Here is a 20,786-nt window from a genome sequence, read left to right on the forward strand (position 1 = left end):
AGCTGGCTAGGGGGGCTGAGGAGTATTAGCAGCTCTAATTTGGTTTAAAGATGGTAACCTGTTTTTGACTTATTTTGCTGTTATTTAGTTAAAAAAACAAAACTGGGGCACTAACATGGTTTACCAGTTGAGAGGAGGGAAACTCCCACCAACACATCCATTAAAAGATGATGTAGTCTGGTTAAAGACACTTTGTATTTCATCCAATTAACCCTTTAAAGCCAGAACCATAAAATAATTGCCAGAAAATTATAATTTTATGAAAATGGAGTGATTATTGAACTGTCTGCATATATGAATTTTAAGTTGTATCATATTTGTTATAACCGGTTCTTTTCTTTTTGCAATTAATTTTTTTCATAGGGAAAATAATCTGCAATAATGCATTAAATATCATACACTTGACTTTAAAGGGTCCAAATCTGAGAGCAGTAAATGGCTGGCTGCTAAACTAATTTCACATTTAAGGTATCAGCACATCAAGATGTTGCACATATTATGAAGGCTTTGCAAATAAATACATGTCCAACACAGGAATAGAAAACATTTCTTATTCCAAAGACAACTTTTATTTATTTTTTTTAAACAGACTTCTGTTTGTTAAAAGTTAAGAGGCTTTGCAAGCGATCGTTATTACAGGCAGCTTAAAAAGCAACAGAACACCACTCGGAAGGAAACATCTGGACAGATCACAACTGCTCACTTAATTATTTCATACTGTTATGGTGCTAATGAAAGATCTACATCCCTTTTATGCAATACCTGTGGACAAGCGTTAGACTGCAGAAAGGTTTCTTTTGGCTGATTCAACCTGGGCTGTGAATGAAATAGTGGACATCAGTTTGTTTCCCCATCACCCAGTTCTAATTTGTGTGTTCAGTGTGCAACTGACCATTATTAGCAACATAAGAGGGGAAAAGACAGTAACCCCTAACCTTAGACTGATGTTACATAATTGTGTACATTTCCCTTGTGATGCATGGAAATGGTAAGAGGTAGGCTGTTGTCATTTAACCAACCACTACAAGGAGAAAGTAATTAGGTTTTCAAGTTCTACTTGGTAAATGCTCATGTACAGCAAAACCACAAACAAAATAAACGTATGCAGCTTGAATAAACTTTGAAACTTCAGTCTCTTTTGCAACTTGAGTTGTCACTGGATTCAGTTCGGACAGTTGGTGTTTTGAGGCGTTTTCATGCGTTTTTATGTGGAGAAAAATAAGTGTTTGATGCAAACAAATACAAAAAATAATTAACCACCATTTTCAATACAACAGAAATCCATGCTGCCAGAAATTTGGCTATCTCCATGCCAGGGTGGAGTTGGTTACACAAAGCTTCAACATAAAATTCAAACATTAATCATTTAAGTGTGAACAATGTAATAGTAGAGGTGTTTAGGCCCCTCCCTACTCCCCAAAATATCCTTCATTGTTACAAACTTACAAAATAGTTGATTCCAGTACTAGAATTGCCTTCACATTGTCACCACATGGCTGACACAATTATAAAACTATATATATATATATATATGGGCCTCATCTTTTAATTATTTTTAAGTTACCCCTCTGTTTTGTCTCAACATAAATTTCAAAATTATCCAAAATAAAAATTTTGATTTATGAATTCTGATTTAGGCTCATGCTCATACTGAAGCAACAACAAAAGACAGTCTGTGTTGTAACACCAAGGAGCCCAAGGCCGCTCCGGAGCAGAGGACAAAAGGGCAACAGAAGCTTATGTATGTTTTCAGCAATAAAGCCAGACTCGTATCATATCAAATCAGTTAACAGACTACACTGAGCTAATCTCGAACACTGCCAAACAAAGCACAGAGCATTTCAAGTCTGAAGTAAAGCCAGTGCATTGACACCCAGCAGCCTTACAAAAAAAAAAAAAAAAAAAAAAAAAATCACAGGAGCCGCTGAAGGAGCTGAGATACTTAACGTGATTCAACAACTGTATCTTGAACGGTCTTTGCCATTTATTTTTTTCTAAAGGGGAGGGAGTGGTGACACAGTTAAAACAGGGTCTCAACATGCTTTGAAAACTCTACCTGACTGACTTGGGTAGAACAGGAAAGACTGCAGCTGCAGAGTCTGTTTACTACACAGCATGTACAATCAGGATGCAAAACCCCCCAAAACAAGCATGTGCTCTTGCTTTCTCCTTCCATCTGTCAGCAGTGCTTCCTTCAACATGTCCTGCTGAAGCAGGCTGTGTTGTGACCTCATCCCCATGGGGAGATTATGCTCAGCCCAACAAATATATTAGGGTAACATTGCCCCTAATCTATCACTGCTACCGACTTAGGTTAGAGTTTGCAAAAATAAATGTGTCACTAGTAAAGGGCCGAATTCACCCCAGTAGTGTGAGAGGAAAGAGGAAGGTAGAGGGGAGGGTTCGGGAGAGAGTACTCTTGCTCAGCTCAGGCTCCGAATGTTTTCCAGCAGTTCCGGTTTGAGGAGAGTGGGGCTCTTTCCACCTGCAGCTGCAATATCAGCCTGCACAGCTGCATCCCAGGCAAACGTGAGCAGCGCAGCAGGGACCTAAAATATAAGGGAAGTCAGTACAATACAGATTATTTTTCGTTTAAAAGGGAGAAAATTAGTAGTTCAAATGTAAATGTGACACTTTACCTCAACATCAATATTACCTGACTAAAAACGACCTCGAACATTCACTCTCTGTTCTAAAAATTTGCAGCAAACTAAAACCTGAATTAAAACCCCTGCTCTGTGCTGTGGGTTTTAACATTGAAGTTTGTTTTCATTCTCCCAGTGCCCACATTCATCAGAAAGAAATACTAAATACAGTGTTACATGTTAGGGCAACAATGGGACTGACAAAAAAATTAATCCACAGGCCAGTTTGCCAAGTAGATTCTGATTTCAACCCACCAAGTTGCACTCTGCGAGAGCAATGTCTTCAGATTCTTGTAGTTTTTGACCTCCAGGAGCAATCAGTTCAAAGGGCTGCCAACCGTCCACCAGAGACTCCCGCATGAAGGAAAACAGCACAGGCATCCGGTCCCAGGCATAAAATGTTCCTGAGAGGGTCACAAATCATGAGCAGTTGTGTCAACAATGCTCACAAAACTACAATGTGTAGGATTTTTCAGAGTAAAATGCTTTTGGTTTACTCAATTGATTTAATCTTGAAGTACATTTTAAATTGTGGCTTCACCTTGTAGCAGGTTACCATCAGGTAGTCTCACCCTGAGCAGGGTGTAGTTGTATTTCCTCCTCTCCCTCTGTTCCTCTTTCTCCCTCATGGCTTTAGTGCGCAGCATGGCACTCTTCTCTACTAACTCACTCCTGTGAAACACACAAGGGACTCATTCGCTGATAGACAAACACTAGTAAACCAGGGAAACTTTTCTGGCTAGAGGCACATGACACACCCAGAGGCTATAAAAAGAACATCAGCATTAAATAATCCATTATTCTTGGGTGTGCTGTTAATAGTGGAAACCTAGAGTCAAATACTGCCATACAACCCAGGACAACTAAGAGTTAAAAAATAAATAAATCATAATTTCAATGCTGCAGTCGTTTAAAACAAAAAAAAAAAGAGGTGTTAGTTGTACACCCTTTCATGGAAACAGTATTCCCTGATGGCTGCGCCCTCTTGCCCCCATGTCTCAGTCTAATCGAGCATCTGTGGAATGTGCTGGACAAATAAGTCCGATCCAAAGAGGACCCACCTCAGAATTTACAAGACCTAAAGGATCTGTTGCTTTACATCATGTTGCAAAGTTATGAGAACTAATGATCCATCGAGGGGTCACTGTCTACTGCACACATCCAGGAGACTGTCACTGTCTCCTCTGAATCTTCTTTACTTGGTTACTCAAACTTGGAAACCATGTGGAACAAATATAACCAAAACCTAGTTTGATCACCAGCATATTTAGGGGCAAACTGTTACTTGTGGTTCTTTTACAGCAGTCTTGTAGGATAAATTCAAACAGGGATGAAGTTTCTCTAAGCACACTGTCACAGACAAATTGCAAATCCTATGAGCCAAATATTGATCTTTACTCCATTTCACTGGAACTGCTACCACAGCGAGTGAAATCAAGTAACTGATCTGACTGCACAGACAATTCATTAAAGAAAAGAGACAACATTTCACTACCACCTAACTAGAATTTATAGCTGACTTGAATTAGATCCATTTTTTGGATTGAAAGTGAGTCTATACCTCTGCTGTTGCTCCCTTTTGAGCTCCTCCGCTGTCAGGTTGTAGAACTCTGGCGGCAGCTCAAAGCGTTGAGCGTTAGGAGACTGCCTGAAAGCTTGAGGCTGCCTGTCCAGCTGCGCTCTGACCGGCTCGCCTCTCTGAAGACGATCCCTCCTCTCCTTCATCAGCTCCAGCGCATCGGGGCTCTGCTCTGGCAAAACCAGGAACTCCTCTTCCTCCTCTGATCTCCGTGAAAGGTGGGCACGCGTTAAAACGATGTAAAGACTGAATGATGCATAAATGAAAATCACTGGCAGGTGAGCAGACACATACTGCTCATAAATATCACTATTCATTTACCTTGGCCCTCTATGGGAAGCATCACACTTGTAAAGCCCAGAGCCTGCAGGAACTCCCTGCTGCCCTCCACAGACTTTACTTTCTCCTGAAATAACACAAGGAATCTTATAAGACATGCAAAATTATCTTGTTTTCTTATAGAAATCCCATAAAGTCTGCTACAAATAGTTAGTCTTGATCCAGGAACGTTACACACCTGGAACACTTTGTTGCTGAGTTTAATTTTCCTGTATTTCTCTTCTGTGGGGTTCTTGCATATATTTTCAACATATCTGGAAACAAAACAATGACAACAAAAAAAAAACCTTTGATGTCTAGAACAGATATTCAAAATCTGTGACAACAGCATAAAACATTTACATATGTAATTAACATCACCATCAGCGTCTTACTTGCTTATGATGTCCACAGCAGCCTTCACTTTCTCTCTGTCTTTGTTAAATGTGTGCATCATCATAACAGACGCCTCGACTGCATCTTCCTCAAACCGCTGCAGGGAAAAATTGCATGTTTATCAAAAGCACCGATTAGATAAGCATTCAGTCTGACTGCACACACGTTATAACTGAACCAACATCCTCAGACATACCATTAAAATGGCTTCTTTAATGTGTATTTCCCTCTCACTCTTGGTTAATGTGGCTCCAGTTAGTGGACAGATGAAATAGACGCCTGATACTGAGAGAAGGGTGGGATCTTTCACTGGCACTTTGGAGCCCTGGGAGGAAAATGTCAATCAGTGTTGTTAGATTCAGTGATGAAATTTTCATCCACACTAACAGGCCACCGCTATTACTCTGAATTTAATACAGCTCACATAACTAGGCGGCTCCTTTTCTGATATTCTGAATTAGGCCTCACAACCACTGACGTATTTTCCAGTAAGGACATGTATAATTCAGGTTTCAACAAGCATATAGGGGTTTTTTTTCATATAAAAAAAGAAAGTTCTGGCTTTTCAACTAAAGAAAACCACTAGGATTGTGATAAAAGAATTTTAGTACTGAACAGATTTAAGGTAAATAAGGGAAGATTAAAACAAAAGCCCACTGTCTGGCTGGAGAAGGACACCTACTTTTATGAAACTGACATTGAGATGAACAGCTGTCTGCACCTATGCTGCCCTTTTCAACACTGGACACTGTATGATAGGCTGTGTATAAACAGGAATATTTACTTTAATCAGTCATGAAAACAGCTTATCAGGAGTACTGTCTTCTTCAAAGTGAAAGAAAAAATTGAAATATTTTAAGAAGTTAACCACAGTCGATGTGAACCAAAATTAGCATGAAAATTGTGTCACAATTCTGGTTTATGCAACACTTACCTCTGCTGCAGCTGCCTTTTCTTTTTCAGCAAGTGCAGCTGCCTCGGCCTCAAGTTCTCTTTTTACTGCAAGCACGTGTAGAAAACAACTGTTATAACCAGAATATTTTTTAACAGTTAATAAATAATTTTTTTAACCAAAAATATTACCTCAAAATAGAAATCTTTGCCGTTTGCTTTATCAGTTTAAAACAGTATCTAATCATATCTACTTCCCATTGACAGGATCAGCATCTTAATATAAACATAAAGATTATATACTTGATGCAAATCTTCCCATGAATACAAAAACAATGATTTTTTTTTTTTAAAATAAATACTTTTTTGGTTCAGGGACGAGTTGCTACCTCAAGTGGAGGAATTGAAATATCTGAGGGGGGAGAAAGGTCTGGGCTTCTCTGCTTAGGCTGCAGCCCTCACTAACTGGCCTCAGTTAAACAGCAGAAAATGAATGGGTGGGTGACTTCTATGATTATGTGGTTTTTCAGAGGTAATAAACGTTTTTGGTGGCTGATCTTTCATACACTGGATATAGTGTACAGTAGCAGACAACAAATTTAGAAGATTTTTTTTTTTTAAACAGATCAACTATAATAATCCGTAGAGTGCTTCACAGTCCAAAACATGTTTTAATACCCACAACTGAATTATCCTAATACCCACAACTGAAACGAGGAGGCTGACGTTCATCTGTGTTTGATAGACACCACCTGGTGTAATAACAGGGCTGCATGTCTCACCCTGGGTCCTAATGGCGTCCTGGGAGGTGTGAACCTTCGGCTTCTGATGCTGTTCAATCCTGGCCAAGGCTGCAGCTCCAGCCCTCTGGGCTCCTTCACTGGGGGCATGGCGATCGTGCTTAACACTGGATCTGCCCTGCACCACCTCAGGCTTGGCACTGTAGGGTTATTAGGAGAGAAACAGGACTATAAGAGGAGACGTGTTGTGGCTTCACAGTAGGAAGAAGAAAAGACAGTGCTAAGCTAAGTAGCAACGACAACAGTACAAACACGTCAGAATCACAACAGCTCTGCTTCCTGTTGAGAAGCAGGTTTGCTTAGTTCTTTAACTAAACAAGCTTGTGCAGGGATTAACTGTTAGTCAGGTCACCATGAAATTATACAGTCGCCCCCCGCCGTGCTCAAGAATATATAACAGTTAGCCGTTTGACAAACACCCGTGAGAAAAACACACACAAATTAGCACTGTTGTGGTTAGCTTCAATACATGGGGAGACGGAAAAGCGGTAGTCATTACTGATCAGCTGTCAGCTATGAGATAAGCCCGTTTAGCCAACGTTAAATAGCTATCTGTGCGGCTAGCTCTGCTTAGCGCTGTAGCAGCTGAGAAAAGAAAAGTTTGTTATTTGCCTGGTGTCTTCCGTTAGTTTCTTCCCGGGTCCCGCGGATTTAAATTTGATGTCTTTCTTAAAGTCATCGAAAAACTTCTTCATTTTCTGTAGCTGCACAAAAATCTGACTACCAGGAAAAAACCAAACAGATGGGCAGCACCCAGCCTGGTTTTAGCGAGGAAGAGGAGGACCACAACAAAATTGTTTCAAATGAGAACAAACTGCTTCCGCCTCATCACGAGAGACGGTCGCCCCCTCGTGGTTGAACTCAGAACTGAAAGTCCAACCAGATCAGTTGTTCGTGTTTTATAAGACAACTTTATTTTTTATTATTTGACCTTTTTGTTTGTTTGTTTGTTTGTTTGATTACATGTACTTACATGTTTGCTGAAATTACCCGAGTATTGACTGGCTCACACACACACACACACACACACACACACACACACACACACACACACACACACACACACACACACACACACACACACACACACACACACACACAAAAACATATTATGCTATCACATTCTGGAAACACATCACATTAAGTTACTAAAAGCTAATTTTAGCTGTTCCCTAATTCACAAAGTGGTTGGCCCAATGCAATGCAAAAAATGTTTTGTGTCTCTTCCTGAGCTCGAACCAGTGATCTTTTACTTATTAGGTAAAACTGTAAACCAGTTACTACTATGGCAAACATAATGAGCTGTATCAATGTTAGACTAATATCAGTGTGAACAGTAATGAAAGAACAAAAGGAAAAACAAATTAAAAGAGATTAGTAAACGAGTTTACAACACACAAATGAAAAACAATAATTTGTGTTTTTATTCTTTTTAGTTTAAGTGGAGATATGTACATTAGCTGGTTCATTGAAGCTGACTGCTCTGTCTCTACCTGTCTGATGATTTACCTTTGATTACATTCATAAAGCTGCTTTAGACTATCAAAGACTGTTAAGAACAAGTACAAATACGAAAAAGTGATGACAAATAGTATAACATAAAGCTTGCATGATTCGGCATGTCGGCAAATACAGATATATCAGAAAAAGAAGTGCATTTTCATCTCTTTATTAAAGTAATCAAAGAAACTGTCAAAATATCTCTTTGGGCTCAGTAGGCGAAGCCATAAAATTTATATAAATAGAATTTCCAAAAATACAGTTAGTCGTTCATTTTTCCTTCACATTTTCCAAAGCTGTCCAGAGGTGTTAAGAGTTTTTGATGGTGTGGTGCAAAAAAAAAAACAACTATTAGCTGTTCATGACTTGTTGCAATACAATCTGACAAGAAAATTTCAGACATGTTTCTCAAACATGATTTCAAGACAAAATAAAAGCTGTGATCAGTTTTTGGCAAGGGGACTTGTATATATATCCTTCATTTATCCTGGTAAAAAGGGAAATTGACGTCAAAAATGTATTTTTAAGAAAGATGTGCCCAAGGGGGCAGCACAAATGGCAGAAAATGGTTATCTCAAGATATTTTAAGTGGCCAGAACAGACTGCTGTGATTATCAAATAGGTAGAATCAAGAAAGGTTCTTGCAAAACAGACCATGTCTTTACTTTATATATAACCTTTTCAGAAATCCTATTGACTGCAGTCTATTTAACCATATAAGCAAATATATTACACAGATAGAAAACAGTTTTTGGCACAAAATCAGACACACACACTCCTAGCATAGAGTGATTAAATTTACAGGTGGCACTTGAACGCATCACTGACTTGACTACACAGGCACACCTCCTGCCACGTCAAATGTGACGTAGCAGGAGGTGTATTCCGGGAGGGAGGCGAATAGTGACCAGTGCGAGCGAATAGTCATCGATTGGCATTAATGATCTTACACCGGAGAGGAGTCTTTGTGAGAGGTAAGAGTTAAATATTTGATTTACTTCTATCTGCTGTGTGTGCAGCAACCTGAGCGGTTTCCCGCTCCTCAGTCGGGCGGATATTTGCTAACATGTGCCCGGCTGTAGCTTGACTGATGCGCAGACCGCGGCTAACTATCTTATACAGTGACTGAAAATGAGGTTCACTAACTCTATGCGCTTCTTAGCAACAGTCCGTGTTATTACATTGTGCTAACACTGGATTTATCTGTGCTCCGAGTCAACACAGCAGTCCCTGCTACCTCTTTACAGGCTCACCGTCACAGTCATGTTGGAGATGTGAAGTTTAAAAGTTTTATAAACACTTTAACTAAAAGTGATATATGAGTATTGTGTATTACAGCTGTAGATAATTCAGGTTGTGTGGCTGTGGTGTTAGTCGTCAGCATCCCATTGAAAAGCTCACTTACAGAGGAGATTTCTTTGGTGTAAACCCTCTTAGAAAACATCATAATATCGCGTTGTTACACAGCTATTATTGTACTGTTGTAATTATCAATCATAATAAGCAAACATAATGGGTATGAAAGAGTCAGTATTCACACTGTGGTATAAATGAAACTATCCTCGACCTTATTCTATAGTGTTGTGACGACTTCCTGGTAAAAGTGGGTGTGGATTTAAACAAATAGGATAAACATTCCAGCAGTGCTTGTTTTACCTACACTACAACTAGCACAGGGCTATTAAATACTCTTATCATGTTTCCACCTTCCATCAGAAGATCTTCAGTCACTTTAAGGACATTGGCTATGTCATCAATTATTTTTTTACTCCTAAAATTTGTTTTTATATACACATACAGTTTCTTGGGTGCTCAAAATGAGCTTTTAGTAGTGACTGTACTAAGAAATATGATTGGTCCACATGAAACTATAGGAAAGAGTCTATGTTACCTTATATAACAGATTTTTTCTGTAATTTTTTTTTACCCATTTTACTTAAAAAAATTATTTAAAGGTGAGTAAATTAAACCACACTGTTAAAAAAAGCTACAAGTATTTTTTAAAAGGTCCTTGCAGAAGGCCATATCTATATGTGGGAAAAACCCTGCAAATGTTTGGATATTGTAGTGCGACCTTTCTCTTATCATCTATTTTTTTATATTTACATAAAGGCCACCGGCTTATACAAAAACAACACAAGACCTGGGGCATGTTTTTCAGTTCTTTTTAAATAAAATAATCTTTTTTCCCACAGTTAATTAAAAGCACAGGTGATCATGGACCCAAACATCAGCACACTCAGGCAGAAACTGGCTGACGCCGGCCAGTCTCACCTCCTGCAGTTCTGGAACGAGCTGAGCCCTGAAGAGCAGGCCGAGTTGACCCAAGAATTGGAGGGTATGGACTTTCAGGAGATCAACGGATTCTTCAAGAATGCCATGCAGACATCTAACAGCAGCAAACAAGGGAAGATGGACTGCCGCATGGAGCCCGTGCCCAGGGAGGTGCTGGGAAGTGTGACGAGAGACAGGGAGAGCGTCAAAGACTGGGAGCTGACAGGTGAAGTATATTCTCACCTATTTACTGCTTTTGACCTTTAAACTGTACTTACTCGGTATACTGAGTGTTTTAAGGAAACATAAAGCATTAGAATTGGGAGTATTTTATTTTAATGAGAATATGTAAGCTATTATCACTTGTTAAACAAGATTCGCCTAGTTACCGCAAGCACGTTTAACACAATGAAATCTTGACAGTGATGACCTGCAGGTAAGAGAGGAAAGCTTAACTGGTATCAGACTGGGAAGCTTAAGTGGATTAAAACATCACATGGGTAACCCAGCTGGATGAATAGTTGTTCTCATGGCAATATTTTTAAGTATCCACATCCAGATGTTAGCTCACAGAAAAACAGCCCATTAGATCAAAACTTTTGCAAAAGCTTATTACAAAGTTCCAGTCATGCTGCGTCAGAAGCTCCATGTTTATCCATTGTGCGTTTCTGGGCAAGGGTTGACATTTGAGTAAGTTGCTGGAATTATTCATTATGTTTTGCGCAATCCCTCATGCTTCATTCTTCACGGGGCTGTATGACTATCTCGGTGGGCAGCAGAAACATCTGGTGTTGATTTGTACTTGACGTAACCGGAGTTCCCTCTTGACCCTCAATCATGAGCTCATTGTGATCTGTTGGGACAAAATCTGTGTTGCTGGGTGTGGGGCATGTGTCAAAGTTTATGGATTAACCCACTACATAAAACTTGCTTCCTGGCACCAACCAGTAGGAAGAGAGTTTCATATCGTGTCACGTTGCTGCAGTTTATGTAAGACAAACTGGAACCATTATAAACTATTGGTACATTGAACCATAGTAAAATCTTGAGTGGGGTTGTAAGATTTTAGCTCATATAATGTGTCACGTCCACAAGTACTCCAGAACCAGTCATAAAATGTTGCTAAACTGTTTGGATTAATGTTATCAGAACTGTTTTGTTAAGTTTATTATTATTCATCTACTAACCAGGCAATAAGAGGTCTGCAGAGATTAGATACTGTGCATTGTGTGCCATCATATCAGTGTACAACACTAAATGCATGGCCCTGTTTTAAATAAACTACAGGACACATTTCTGCTACTATTTATGACCGTTGTGCTGTGTTGCCCTTTAGGTCTTCAGTGCATCTCTAAGAATAAAGTGGCAGTCTTACTGCTGGCAGGAGGCCAAGGAACCAGGCTGGGGGTCTCGTACCCCAAAGGCATGTACGACATTGGGCTGCCGTCCCACAAAACCCTCTTTCAGATCCAGGCTGAGCGCATCTTGAAGCTGCAACAGCTGGTTGAGCAGTCGCACAAAACCAAGTGCTGTATCCCCTGGTGAGACACGAGGTTTCCATGACTAAGGCGTTTTAGTCGACTAAATCTACAGCTTGATTTGAGGAAAAATAAACAAGCTCGAGCAACCAAATAGGGCTATCCTATTTGTAAAGTGAACTTCAGCTGTCCCAATTATGTTAGCATGATGATTAACTGGGTCAAGTCACTGTGTGAATCAAAGGAAACTCAGTCAAGGAAGCTGTGTTGCCGGAAAAGCTTTAAGTCCCTGCAGGGGAGATCCAGCAGTTTATAGTTTTAAAATATGAATGATCGAGATAAAAAAGCAGGAAATAGAGTTGTGCGTGTCAGATTTAACGTAGTTGAAGGATATGTTAGAAACATCTTCATCAAGTTGTTACTTTTTATTGTCTGCTATAAACTTAAGTATTATACTGTTGGTTCAAGCTAACATCACCTTTGCTGTTAAGTTTTTGTAAGAGATGATGGAGATGTTTTCTGCAGCACTGCACAATTGTTAAATTGTTTAAAATGCATAAGTGCTGCGTTCTTTCCGTGTTGCCTTCAGGTACATCATGACGAGCGGCAGGACAATGAAATCCACAAAGGATTTTTTCTCCAAACATAACTACTTTGGTTTGGACAAGAACAGCGTGGTCTTCTTTCAGCAGGGCATGCTGCCGGCCATGGACTACAACTGCAAGATCATCCTGGAGAGCAAAGGAAAGCCCTCCATGGCTCCGGGTATGTCCACACATATACAGAAGTGTATGTATGCTTCATTCACAGTGTTGCTCAGTGTGTGAGAAATGTGTCTGTGTTTGTGTTCTAGACGGTAATGGGGGTCTTTACAGAGCTCTCGGGAACCAGGGTATCCTGGATGACATGGAGAGGAGGGGGATTGAGTCCATCCATGTTTATTGTGTTGATAACATTTTGGTCAAAGTGGCTGACCCTGCCTTTGTTGGTTTCTGTGTGCAGAAGGGAGCGGACTGTGGCGCTAAGGTTGGTCATACCACCTATTTTTTTCCTTTTTTCTTCTTCTTCTTTCAGCTGCCCGCTCTAGGGGTCGCCACAGCAGCTCATCTGCCTCCATCTTTGGTGAATTTCTTGTGGTAGCACCTTCCAAAGTTACTGACAAGGGCGGTAATTCCAAACTTTGGGTTCAACAAAGGTGTGGTGTGGTGCTGATGCCATCATTTGGGGAGTGACACTAATATTTTTTCTGTGGGAATGTGTGGAACTGGGTCTAGACTGGACATGAGTAGTACTTATCCCCTTGAAGCCGAGTAAGTCATATTTGATACACGAGTTTTTTTTAGTTTTTGAGACTTTACCCCCCCAAAACCAAAACAACTGACTTCTTTTTGCATTTATACCCAAATCAGGCCACATAAAAAGGCACGACAAAACAAAAGATAAAGAACCGAGGAAGCAGTAAAGATATTTTATTCCCCTCCTAAAGTTGCCTGAACACTGATAAGTCACCTCGAAGCACTATAAAAGTAACACTGAATTGAATTCATAAATCTAAAGTTGACCTTTATCAGACCTTTTAGTATCAGTGATTGCACACACAAAGATTAAAAGTCATTAAATAGGAATGGCACATACAGATGAGTCATGCAAATACTAAAGCATGTATTTGAGTTAGGTAATATGTATGCCAATAGTCGAGTCATGTTTGTAGTATTTTATCCAGTCTGAGCAGTTAGTCTCGTTCTTCTTGAGCAACCATTTATCATGTATGACAGTTTCATACATGATAAAAAAAATAAATGAAAGAAATCTGCCCACATGACCCTGTGGGCTTAAATTGTAAGAAACAAATGTGTAAAATTACCGAAAAGGTTTTGGTAGCTCATTGTGTAGACTCTTCTTTTTTATGAAACAAAAGTTTCTGTTAATTCACAGAAACCTCTTTTTTTATACAGTGAACCTGCTGTAAAAGACAGAAACCTATATAGTACAAAGTGAAACAGAGGAAATTTGCTGTCACTTAATCATGTGTTACCCTGTGAGCAGGCACTGAGGAGGTCTTCATCAGCAGGAAAAACTGAGGGCTCGTGAAAATATGATCCCAAGTCCAAACTTTATGCCCTTCTTCACAGCTGCCCAGGGGTCTAATTGGAGTCTTAGCCAGGCCGATTCTGGCCCTTGGACCTTATGTTTGAAAACCCTGTTCTAGAAGGTCCGAAGGGTGACAAGTGTGGGATGTCATATATTGAAAGGTGGGGTCAGTTTAACTTGGCAGGTTCCAGATAGCTGCACCTTCCACAACTTACCACTGGGTGGAGTTGTAATCCACTTCTGCAATCTTCTTTTGCACTACACTTAGCTTTCTAGGAAATTTAGGAATGAGCCCAGAATCTTCTTTTGCCTACTATTATGGTCTTAGTTGATAGTGTGATGTGAAGATGCCACTTTTCCCACATATTTTGGAGCCTTCTTGTCCTGTGAAGTGTTAGTGATAACCACTGTTCCACTGTTCCACTGTGCCACAAGTGTAAGTAATTAATTAGTAATGTGATTTACTATAAAAGGATAATCCCAAAGAAGCTTAATGTTGCAGAACTAAAGACATAAAGGAGTTCTGATTTATAAAATAATATTTTCACGTATAGACTCGCAAAAGAATTTGAGCAGAATCTAGTTTGTGGTGATGTGAAAATTCAGTACTCACTGGCCAAGATCTGCTGCTGAGGAGGCTATGTTCGAGATAAAAAGTTTTACATTTATTCTTCACCATTATTCATTCTGTGAAGATCCTGCTGACCTTGGTGCAGAGATAGTTAGAGGGACATTTTTCTAAAATAACACCTACTGACGAGCTAAGCGATAAGAGTCCAGTACACCAGAAAGAGTGTAACCATCAGGAGACCTCTGTTTTTAGCTTTAACAGTAAAATATGACTGATATATGTGTGACTAAGCTTTGCTGGCAGATCTTACTAATTAATTTCTAAACAAACCACATACTACTTCAAATACATCAAAGTATGAAGTCAAGATTTCACTTTTTTAACTGTTTTTGCACAAATTACGTGCTTCAGTGTGTGTTGGATAGCTGAAAAGTGCCTGAAGGATCCTGCTACTTTTTGATTTCCTCTAAGAAGTAGAAGCACTATGTATATTTTCCAGCTAACATAGAGCAGAGTGAACTAATTATTGTAATAAGATCACCCAGACCCTGCTTCTGTTTGAAATTATGAGATGTGGGGTGGAGCAGCGATGGAAGAATCAGATCAGAGCGGGGTACCACCCTCTCATCGTAAATTACTAAGCTCCGCTAACAGTTCATGTGGCTTCACCAACCCCCCCTGCCAAACCCCTACCAGTTTACCATCCCCCCCTCAGGACCCTGTCATTAGTAACCGACAGATAGGAAGGGGGGAAGGATTTTTCATTCAGTGCAGACTCGTAACTTACTGGTTGTAAAATGGAGTGCACCGATTGCTTCATAGCACTTTTATTTACTATTTTATTTCAGTTTTAGACTATTTCTGACTTTAAATAATTTACAGATAATTTGACTCATAAAGAGACAACAGTGAAAATATTTTGTAGTTTTTATATGGAAAACTAAATTTAGCACAATTAAAGTGTACCGATCTGGGGATTTTATTGTATAAATAGTTAAAGTAGAGAGTTATTAGCATTTTACAGTTGCTTATTTTTATTCTTTGACTTAACTAGAGTAGCTTTGCATGATTCATGTTAAAATAATCCTTTTTTAATATCATAACTTTTTTTGATACAGTTGATCGGTTCATCCTCTGTCTGAAACAAGCTTTTTTAGTTCCCTTCCTCCTCGCTTTAAACCAAAAATGTATGATTGGCTGTCTCTTGTGGACAAAATATTTGAACAGAACAATTGTGTGTGTCTGACCATATTATGTTTGGGATATCTGCTTTTATCAATATGATACAGAACCAAGAGTAGAAAAAATTGACTGAAGCTGAGCATTCAGAGCAGTCTGAAGCCTGAGCTTTGGAGTTACAGCAATTACTTGGACATGTGCTGAACTTTTGATTTGAATCTTTGCTTATTTTTGATGTGAGCATCCTGCAGTAACAGTTACATATGTGACAGTAAAAGGAAAAGCACAGTCCACTTTAAGTTGACTTTGTAGTAATCTGAGGTTTTTAGTAAGGTCATTTTGTGACATTGTTTCCCAGGTGGTGGAGAAAACAAACCCCACAGAAGCAGTAGGCGTTGTCTGCAAGGTGGATGGTCGTTACCAGGTGGTGGAGTACAGCGAGATCACCCTAGCAACTGCTGAGAAGCGGAGCGCCGATGGTCGTCTGATGTTCAACGCAGCAAACGTGGCCAATCATTTCTTCAGCTTCTCCTTCCTCAGAGACATAGTGCAGTAAGGCAAAGCTATAAACACAGTTATCATTACGTTTCAGATTCTTTCAGCTTTACATCATCGTAATGAGACATTTTTTCCCCGTTTTCACATTAGGAAATACGAGCCCCAGCTGCAGCACCACGTGGCCCAGAAGAAGATCCCATATGTGGATGCTCAGGGTCAACTAATCAAACCAGAGAAACCAAACGGCATCAAAATGGAAAAGTTTGTCTTTGACATTTTCCAGTTTGCCAAGTGAGTGACGGTGCATTTTTTTCATATATGGCATAGAAAATATGAATGTGCGTGTGCATGCCAGTACCAGTTAGCTAAATCTTGCCTCATACTAACCCCCCCTCCTTTTGAGAGGTGACCAGTTTGCATATATTTGGGGCCCTGGTTCTACTGGTCCTTGATTTTTTTCTTCCGTGCAAGGACTGTCTTTTTTTTTCCAGCCCTAATTTCTGCCCTCCAGTTGTGCCATTTCTGCAAGGTCTGGTCCAGCAGACTAAGCTTGCCAAATTCTCCACAGGGGGATGGAAGTTTATGAGCGGTTCCACATCCTTTAGTGTTACATGACATCAGCTCTGAGTCACGTCACTACTAATAGAACTTTATATTTAATGAAAGTATTCCTGTAACAGTTAACTGATGGAAAATCAAGGACACCATATCAAGCTTACTTCAAAGTTTTTGAAGATGTATTTTTAAAGTAAAGAAAAATCTATTTTTGATGCTGCTGAGGACATGGATTTGACTCAAGTCTTCAGTTTTTAATGTGGCCTGCTCTGTTGTCTTATGACCTGTCTTAGAGCCATTTGGTCCATAAAAATAAACAAAACTTAACTGATTTCAGTCCTCTGCAGAAGCATTTTTATGTGTTCCTCTGGTCTATCTTTAGTGTGGCTGCTATTTTTATATCGCTCCATGGAAGTCACGCACAACCTGAAAGCACAGTGAAACCACTCCAAGCATAGAAAGAAAAATGACATTTTTGTTTTTATTTGTTGCGGTTTAATTTCCTGTTGAGTAACTAATTAACCTGCTAATTTTTCAATCCCTGGGAGCTGCTCGGTTGTGATGCAAGTCTTCGGTTTGCCTGTGTGCTGATGGGATGCTCTGTGTTTGTAACAGGACGTTTGTTGTGTATGAGGTGCTCCGAGAGGACGAGTTCTCCCCGCTGAAGAACGCAGACACTCAGGACGGAAAGGACACACCCACCACAGCCCGACACGCTCTGATGTCCCTCCACCACCGCTGGGTGCTCAACGCTGGGGGACATTTCATTGACGAGAACGGCAGACGTGTACCCGCCATACCCAGGTGACTACAGCATGTCATGTCACTTTACAAAAAACATACATAATAATGAGATCTTTGTGGTTATTCCCTTCTCCTCGACACTTTCCACATGGTGTACAGACTGTATGCGCTGGACTTTTTGTTTGTTTTGTAGACATCGTATTCTTTTAGCTTCACACTCTCACTCCCCCTTCTCTCATGCTTGGTCTTGCTCCTGTGTGTCCCGTGCAATGTTTCCAGAGACGGAGCAGCAGGCAGTGTCACAGATGATGGCAAGAGAAAGTAATTATCCCTCTGCAGTACTGAGTGCATGGTGATGGGGTTTTGGCTTTCTTACCCTCTCGCTCAGACGTGTTAACACCGTGTAATATTACTTCTGATCCTTGACATCCCTTTCCTTCATTTCCACTGAGAGGAAAAGAGTCTGTAGAGGCCCTGCCAGTCGGCGGCCTTCTTTCAGTCTTTTTACGGTCAGTCGGGATGCAGGAAATGACATCGAGGATCAGTGAAGTCACCTGAAAACATGGTCTTCTTCCGCACCTTGGTTAAATGATCTACTATCATGTCAACCTGTGATATATTGCATGCTGGGTAAAGGGAGACAGTTACTAGACTGCAGATGAGCACACACCTGTTGGTTTCTGTACCAAATAGTTATGTGGTCAGCTTCATCGCTTGCTATTTTGCCTTTAAGTTTAAATCCACCCGCTTGTTTTTCCAGACAGAATTAAATGAGCATGTGCTTCACAAACTCTTTCGGCACCACGAATGTTTCCAACACTCTTAAAGGGCGTGCTTCTTTCTCAGTCATTCAGCTTTTCCATCAGGCAGCTGCTCAGCAAAACACCTGAAACACCTGATGTCTGATTAGTGATTTTTTCTCTCTGTAATCATCATCTAGAAATTAACACGTTGAGTGACGGCAGTCTCGCACAACGTTCCTTTCATTCGTCTGTTTTCTTCTAGCGGACTTCTATCACAAGTCAAAGGACTAATCACTTGTTGCGATGAAGCGCTGATTCTCTTTGTCCTCTAATCACAAGCCGCAGTAGAAGAACAGCTGTGTCAAGGAGTCCTAGCAGCTGTCTTTTCAGCTACAATTGCTTCTCTTCTTCCACGAGACCGTCACTCATTCGCTTTCTGTTTTTCTCCTGTGATCCTCTCTGAATTTGTCTTTCCACCGCAGCCTGAAGGATGGAACGGACCTGCCGATCAAATGCGAGATCTCCCCACTGGTGTCGTACGGGGGAGAGGTAAGAACACGTTGTACTAAATAAAACTCCAGATGTTATTCTTATCCATGAATACTCAGTAAAATACTAACATTGTCCTGATGGTGTCTGTACTTCAAGGGTCTTGAGGAGCTGGTGAAGGGAAAAGAGTTTCAACCAACTCTGACGATCGATAAGGAGGGAGTCCACCAGCTGGTGAAGAATGGGGTGTAATGACTGAACGGGAGAATGCGGGGAAGGAAACGGCCCAACTTCCCTTTATCTCTCATTGTATGGGAAGAGAAACTGTGATGTCATCGCTGTGCAATAACAAATATCACACACATGTGTTCAAGAAAGAAGCTGTCCTGTCCAAAATGAATGAATGAACAACATGAAGTTTACTTTTTAGCACCAGGCTTTCCTTTGCTTTGTAACTCGTTTTGCTTTTCTTCTTCTTCTTCTTCTTTTTTTTCCTTGAAGACTTGAACACAGCAAGAATTGAAGTATGAAAATCCTGTCATACTGACAGGTTGAAGCTGTCTGCAGGTGCATCTATTTATTTTGCTTATGAGACTTATTTTTATATGTACTGATAGATTATCTATTGGTGGAAATGGCCATCTACTTGTTTTACCTGGTGATTTTTTATGCAACAGCTGATTCAGACGAAATGATCACACAGATGTTTCCTACAATCAGATACGGTACATGGTCAGGATGTGGGGGGTATTTATAATAATTGCTTCTTCTCTGCTTGTAATCAGTGAAGACTGGATGTTATTCAGCTTTAAGAGACGCTATGGCTCATCTTTATTAAATACATTTTCCTACTTGGAAAGCAATGTCTTTGTGTCTGTTTAATTATTCAAATGGTGTTAACATGTTTTTTTGTCATATCTTTGCTCGCCGGTGTCTGCGAGGTGTGTTTTTTGCATTATAGCTCTTTGGTGTTGTGAATCACCATTTCCAGCAGATGGTTTATGTTCAAGATGGCTCCGAGGACGCAACGCTGCTGCAGCTATTCAGGGCATTTTTCTTTGTGGCTCCTTTCTGACTCACTTTCTTTCTCTCCCGCTCCATAACGGCGCTGTTAAGACTAAAGAAGGTCTCTTATAACGTCTATGGAAAGACAGCCTGACCTGTAGCTAAGCTGAAAAACTCTTTAATGGCATTTTAATCAGTACATTAATTCTTTAACATATTTCATACACTTTACCTGTTCTACTGAGAGTCCATATTCAGCAGATAACAGATATGTGACGTTGTTACTGGGCACAACATGCTCATGATGCTAGTATTTACAAGTCTTCAAAGTTTGCTCAAAAAAATCACATTTTAACTATGAATATTAGTATTCACAGTCAAACTTAGTAGTTTTAAAAAATCATGAATGAACCATTAATGGCTATTAAAATGAAACAAAAATAAATAATACTTAAAAAATTATTTATTTAATATTTATATTTAAAACGGATAAAAAGATGCAAGGCAGAGCTGGAGGTGAGGAGCCGAAGATTTGTTCCTTGTTCCGACACATCTGAATTAAATGAATGGCTTGTTACAAAGCCTTTGCCAAACTTCATGGCATGCTGAAGAGGTAACCCAACCATCTGATTCAGCTGTGTTGGAGTAGGGATGCATCTAAAAGCTGCTGGATAGTAGCTCTCGAGGACTGGAGTGGACACCCCTGATGTAAAGCTTTCATTAGGAGTGACCAGGATGGACAAGATTAGAAGTAGAGGGACAGCTCAGGTTGAGCGGTTTGGAGGCAAGACTGAGATGGTTTGGACATGTGCAGAGGACGGATAGTGGATATACTGAACAAAGGATGTTGAAGTTGGAGCTGCCTGGCAAATGGAAGACAGAGTGTGTTCATGATGTAATGAAGGAGGAGATGCAGAGTGTTGGTGTGGCAGGAGAGTGTTAGTGATAGTGTGAAATGGGGGCAGATGATCTTCTGTGGGGACCCCTAAAGGAAGTAGCTGAAAGAAGAAAAAGAAGTGACTTAAACAGA

At 40.1% G+C, this 20,786-nt stretch overlaps 2 protein-coding genes across 3 annotated transcripts; one reads left to right on the forward strand and one right to left on the reverse strand.

The window, feature by feature from the left end:
* Window positions 1-537: 537 nt before the first annotated feature.
* Window positions 538-7,469, reverse strand: ubxn6 (UBX domain protein 6). The gene is made up of 11 exons (XM_004554858.4): window positions 7,242-7,469; window positions 6,612-6,769; window positions 5,873-5,937; window positions 5,135-5,263; window positions 4,938-5,035; window positions 4,742-4,817; window positions 4,546-4,630; window positions 4,207-4,426; window positions 3,187-3,317; window positions 2,901-3,049; window positions 538-2,549 (listed from the first exon to the last, which is right to left on the reverse strand). The coding sequence occupies exons 1-11, from the start codon at window positions 7,322-7,324 to the stop codon at window positions 2,424-2,426; spliced, it is 1,320 nt and encodes a 439-aa protein (XP_004554915.3). The 5' UTR covers window positions 7,325-7,469; the 3' UTR covers window positions 538-2,423.
* Window positions 7,470-8,987: 1,518 nt separating this feature from the next.
* uap1 (UDP-N-acetylglucosamine pyrophosphorylase 1) lies at window positions 8,988-19,610 on the forward strand. 2 transcript variants are annotated; one of them, XM_004554856.2, is made up of 11 exons: window positions 8,988-9,103; window positions 10,325-10,629; window positions 11,740-11,944; window positions 12,471-12,646; window positions 12,735-12,907; window positions 16,081-16,274; window positions 16,371-16,511; window positions 17,391-17,579; window positions 17,799-17,840; window positions 18,745-18,811; window positions 18,911-19,610. In XM_004554856.2, the coding sequence occupies exons 2-11, from the start codon at window positions 10,347-10,349 to the stop codon at window positions 19,001-19,003; spliced, it is 1,563 nt and encodes a 520-aa protein (XP_004554913.1). In that variant the 5' UTR covers window positions 8,988-9,103; window positions 10,325-10,346; the 3' UTR covers window positions 19,004-19,610. The 2 variants fall into 2 exon arrangements, with proteins under 2 accessions (XP_004554913.1, XP_004554914.1); XM_004554857.3 differs by lacking the exon at window positions 17,799-17,840.
* The last annotated feature ends 1,176 nt before the right edge of the window (window positions 19,611-20,786 follow it).

Source organism: Maylandia zebra, linkage group LG23 (assembly GCF_041146795.1).
Source record: "Maylandia zebra isolate NMK-2024a linkage group LG23, Mzebra_GT3a, whole genome shotgun sequence".
Taxonomy (NCBI): Eukaryota; Metazoa; Chordata; class Actinopteri; order Cichliformes; family Cichlidae; genus Maylandia; species Maylandia zebra.

Bases quoted from the DNA above. Each gene is read 5' to 3' on its own strand.
- uap1 (XM_004554856.2), top strand. From the start codon at position 10,347: ATGGACCCAAACATCAGCACACTCAGGCAGAAACTGGCTGACGCCGGC. The intron at 10,630-11,739 runs GTGAAGTATATT...GTTGCCCTTTAG, and splicing joins CAAAGACTGGGAGCTGACAG to GTCTTCAGTGCATCTCTAAG. The intron at 12,647-12,734 runs GTATGTCCACAC...TTTGTGTTCTAG, and splicing joins AAAGCCCTCCATGGCTCCGG to ACGGTAATGGGGGTCTTTAC.
- ubxn6 (XM_004554858.4), bottom strand. From the start codon at position 7,324: ATGAAGAAGTTTTTCGATGACTTTAAGAAAGACATCAAATTTAAATCC. The intron at 4,818-4,937 runs GTAAGACGCTGA...TTTTGTTTCCAG, and splicing joins GCTGTGGACATCATAAGCAA to ATATGTTGAAAATATATGCA. The intron at 3,318-4,206 runs GTATAGACTCAC...TGTGTTTCACAG, and splicing joins AAAAGGGAGCAACAGCAGAG to GAGTGAGTTAGTAGAGAAGA.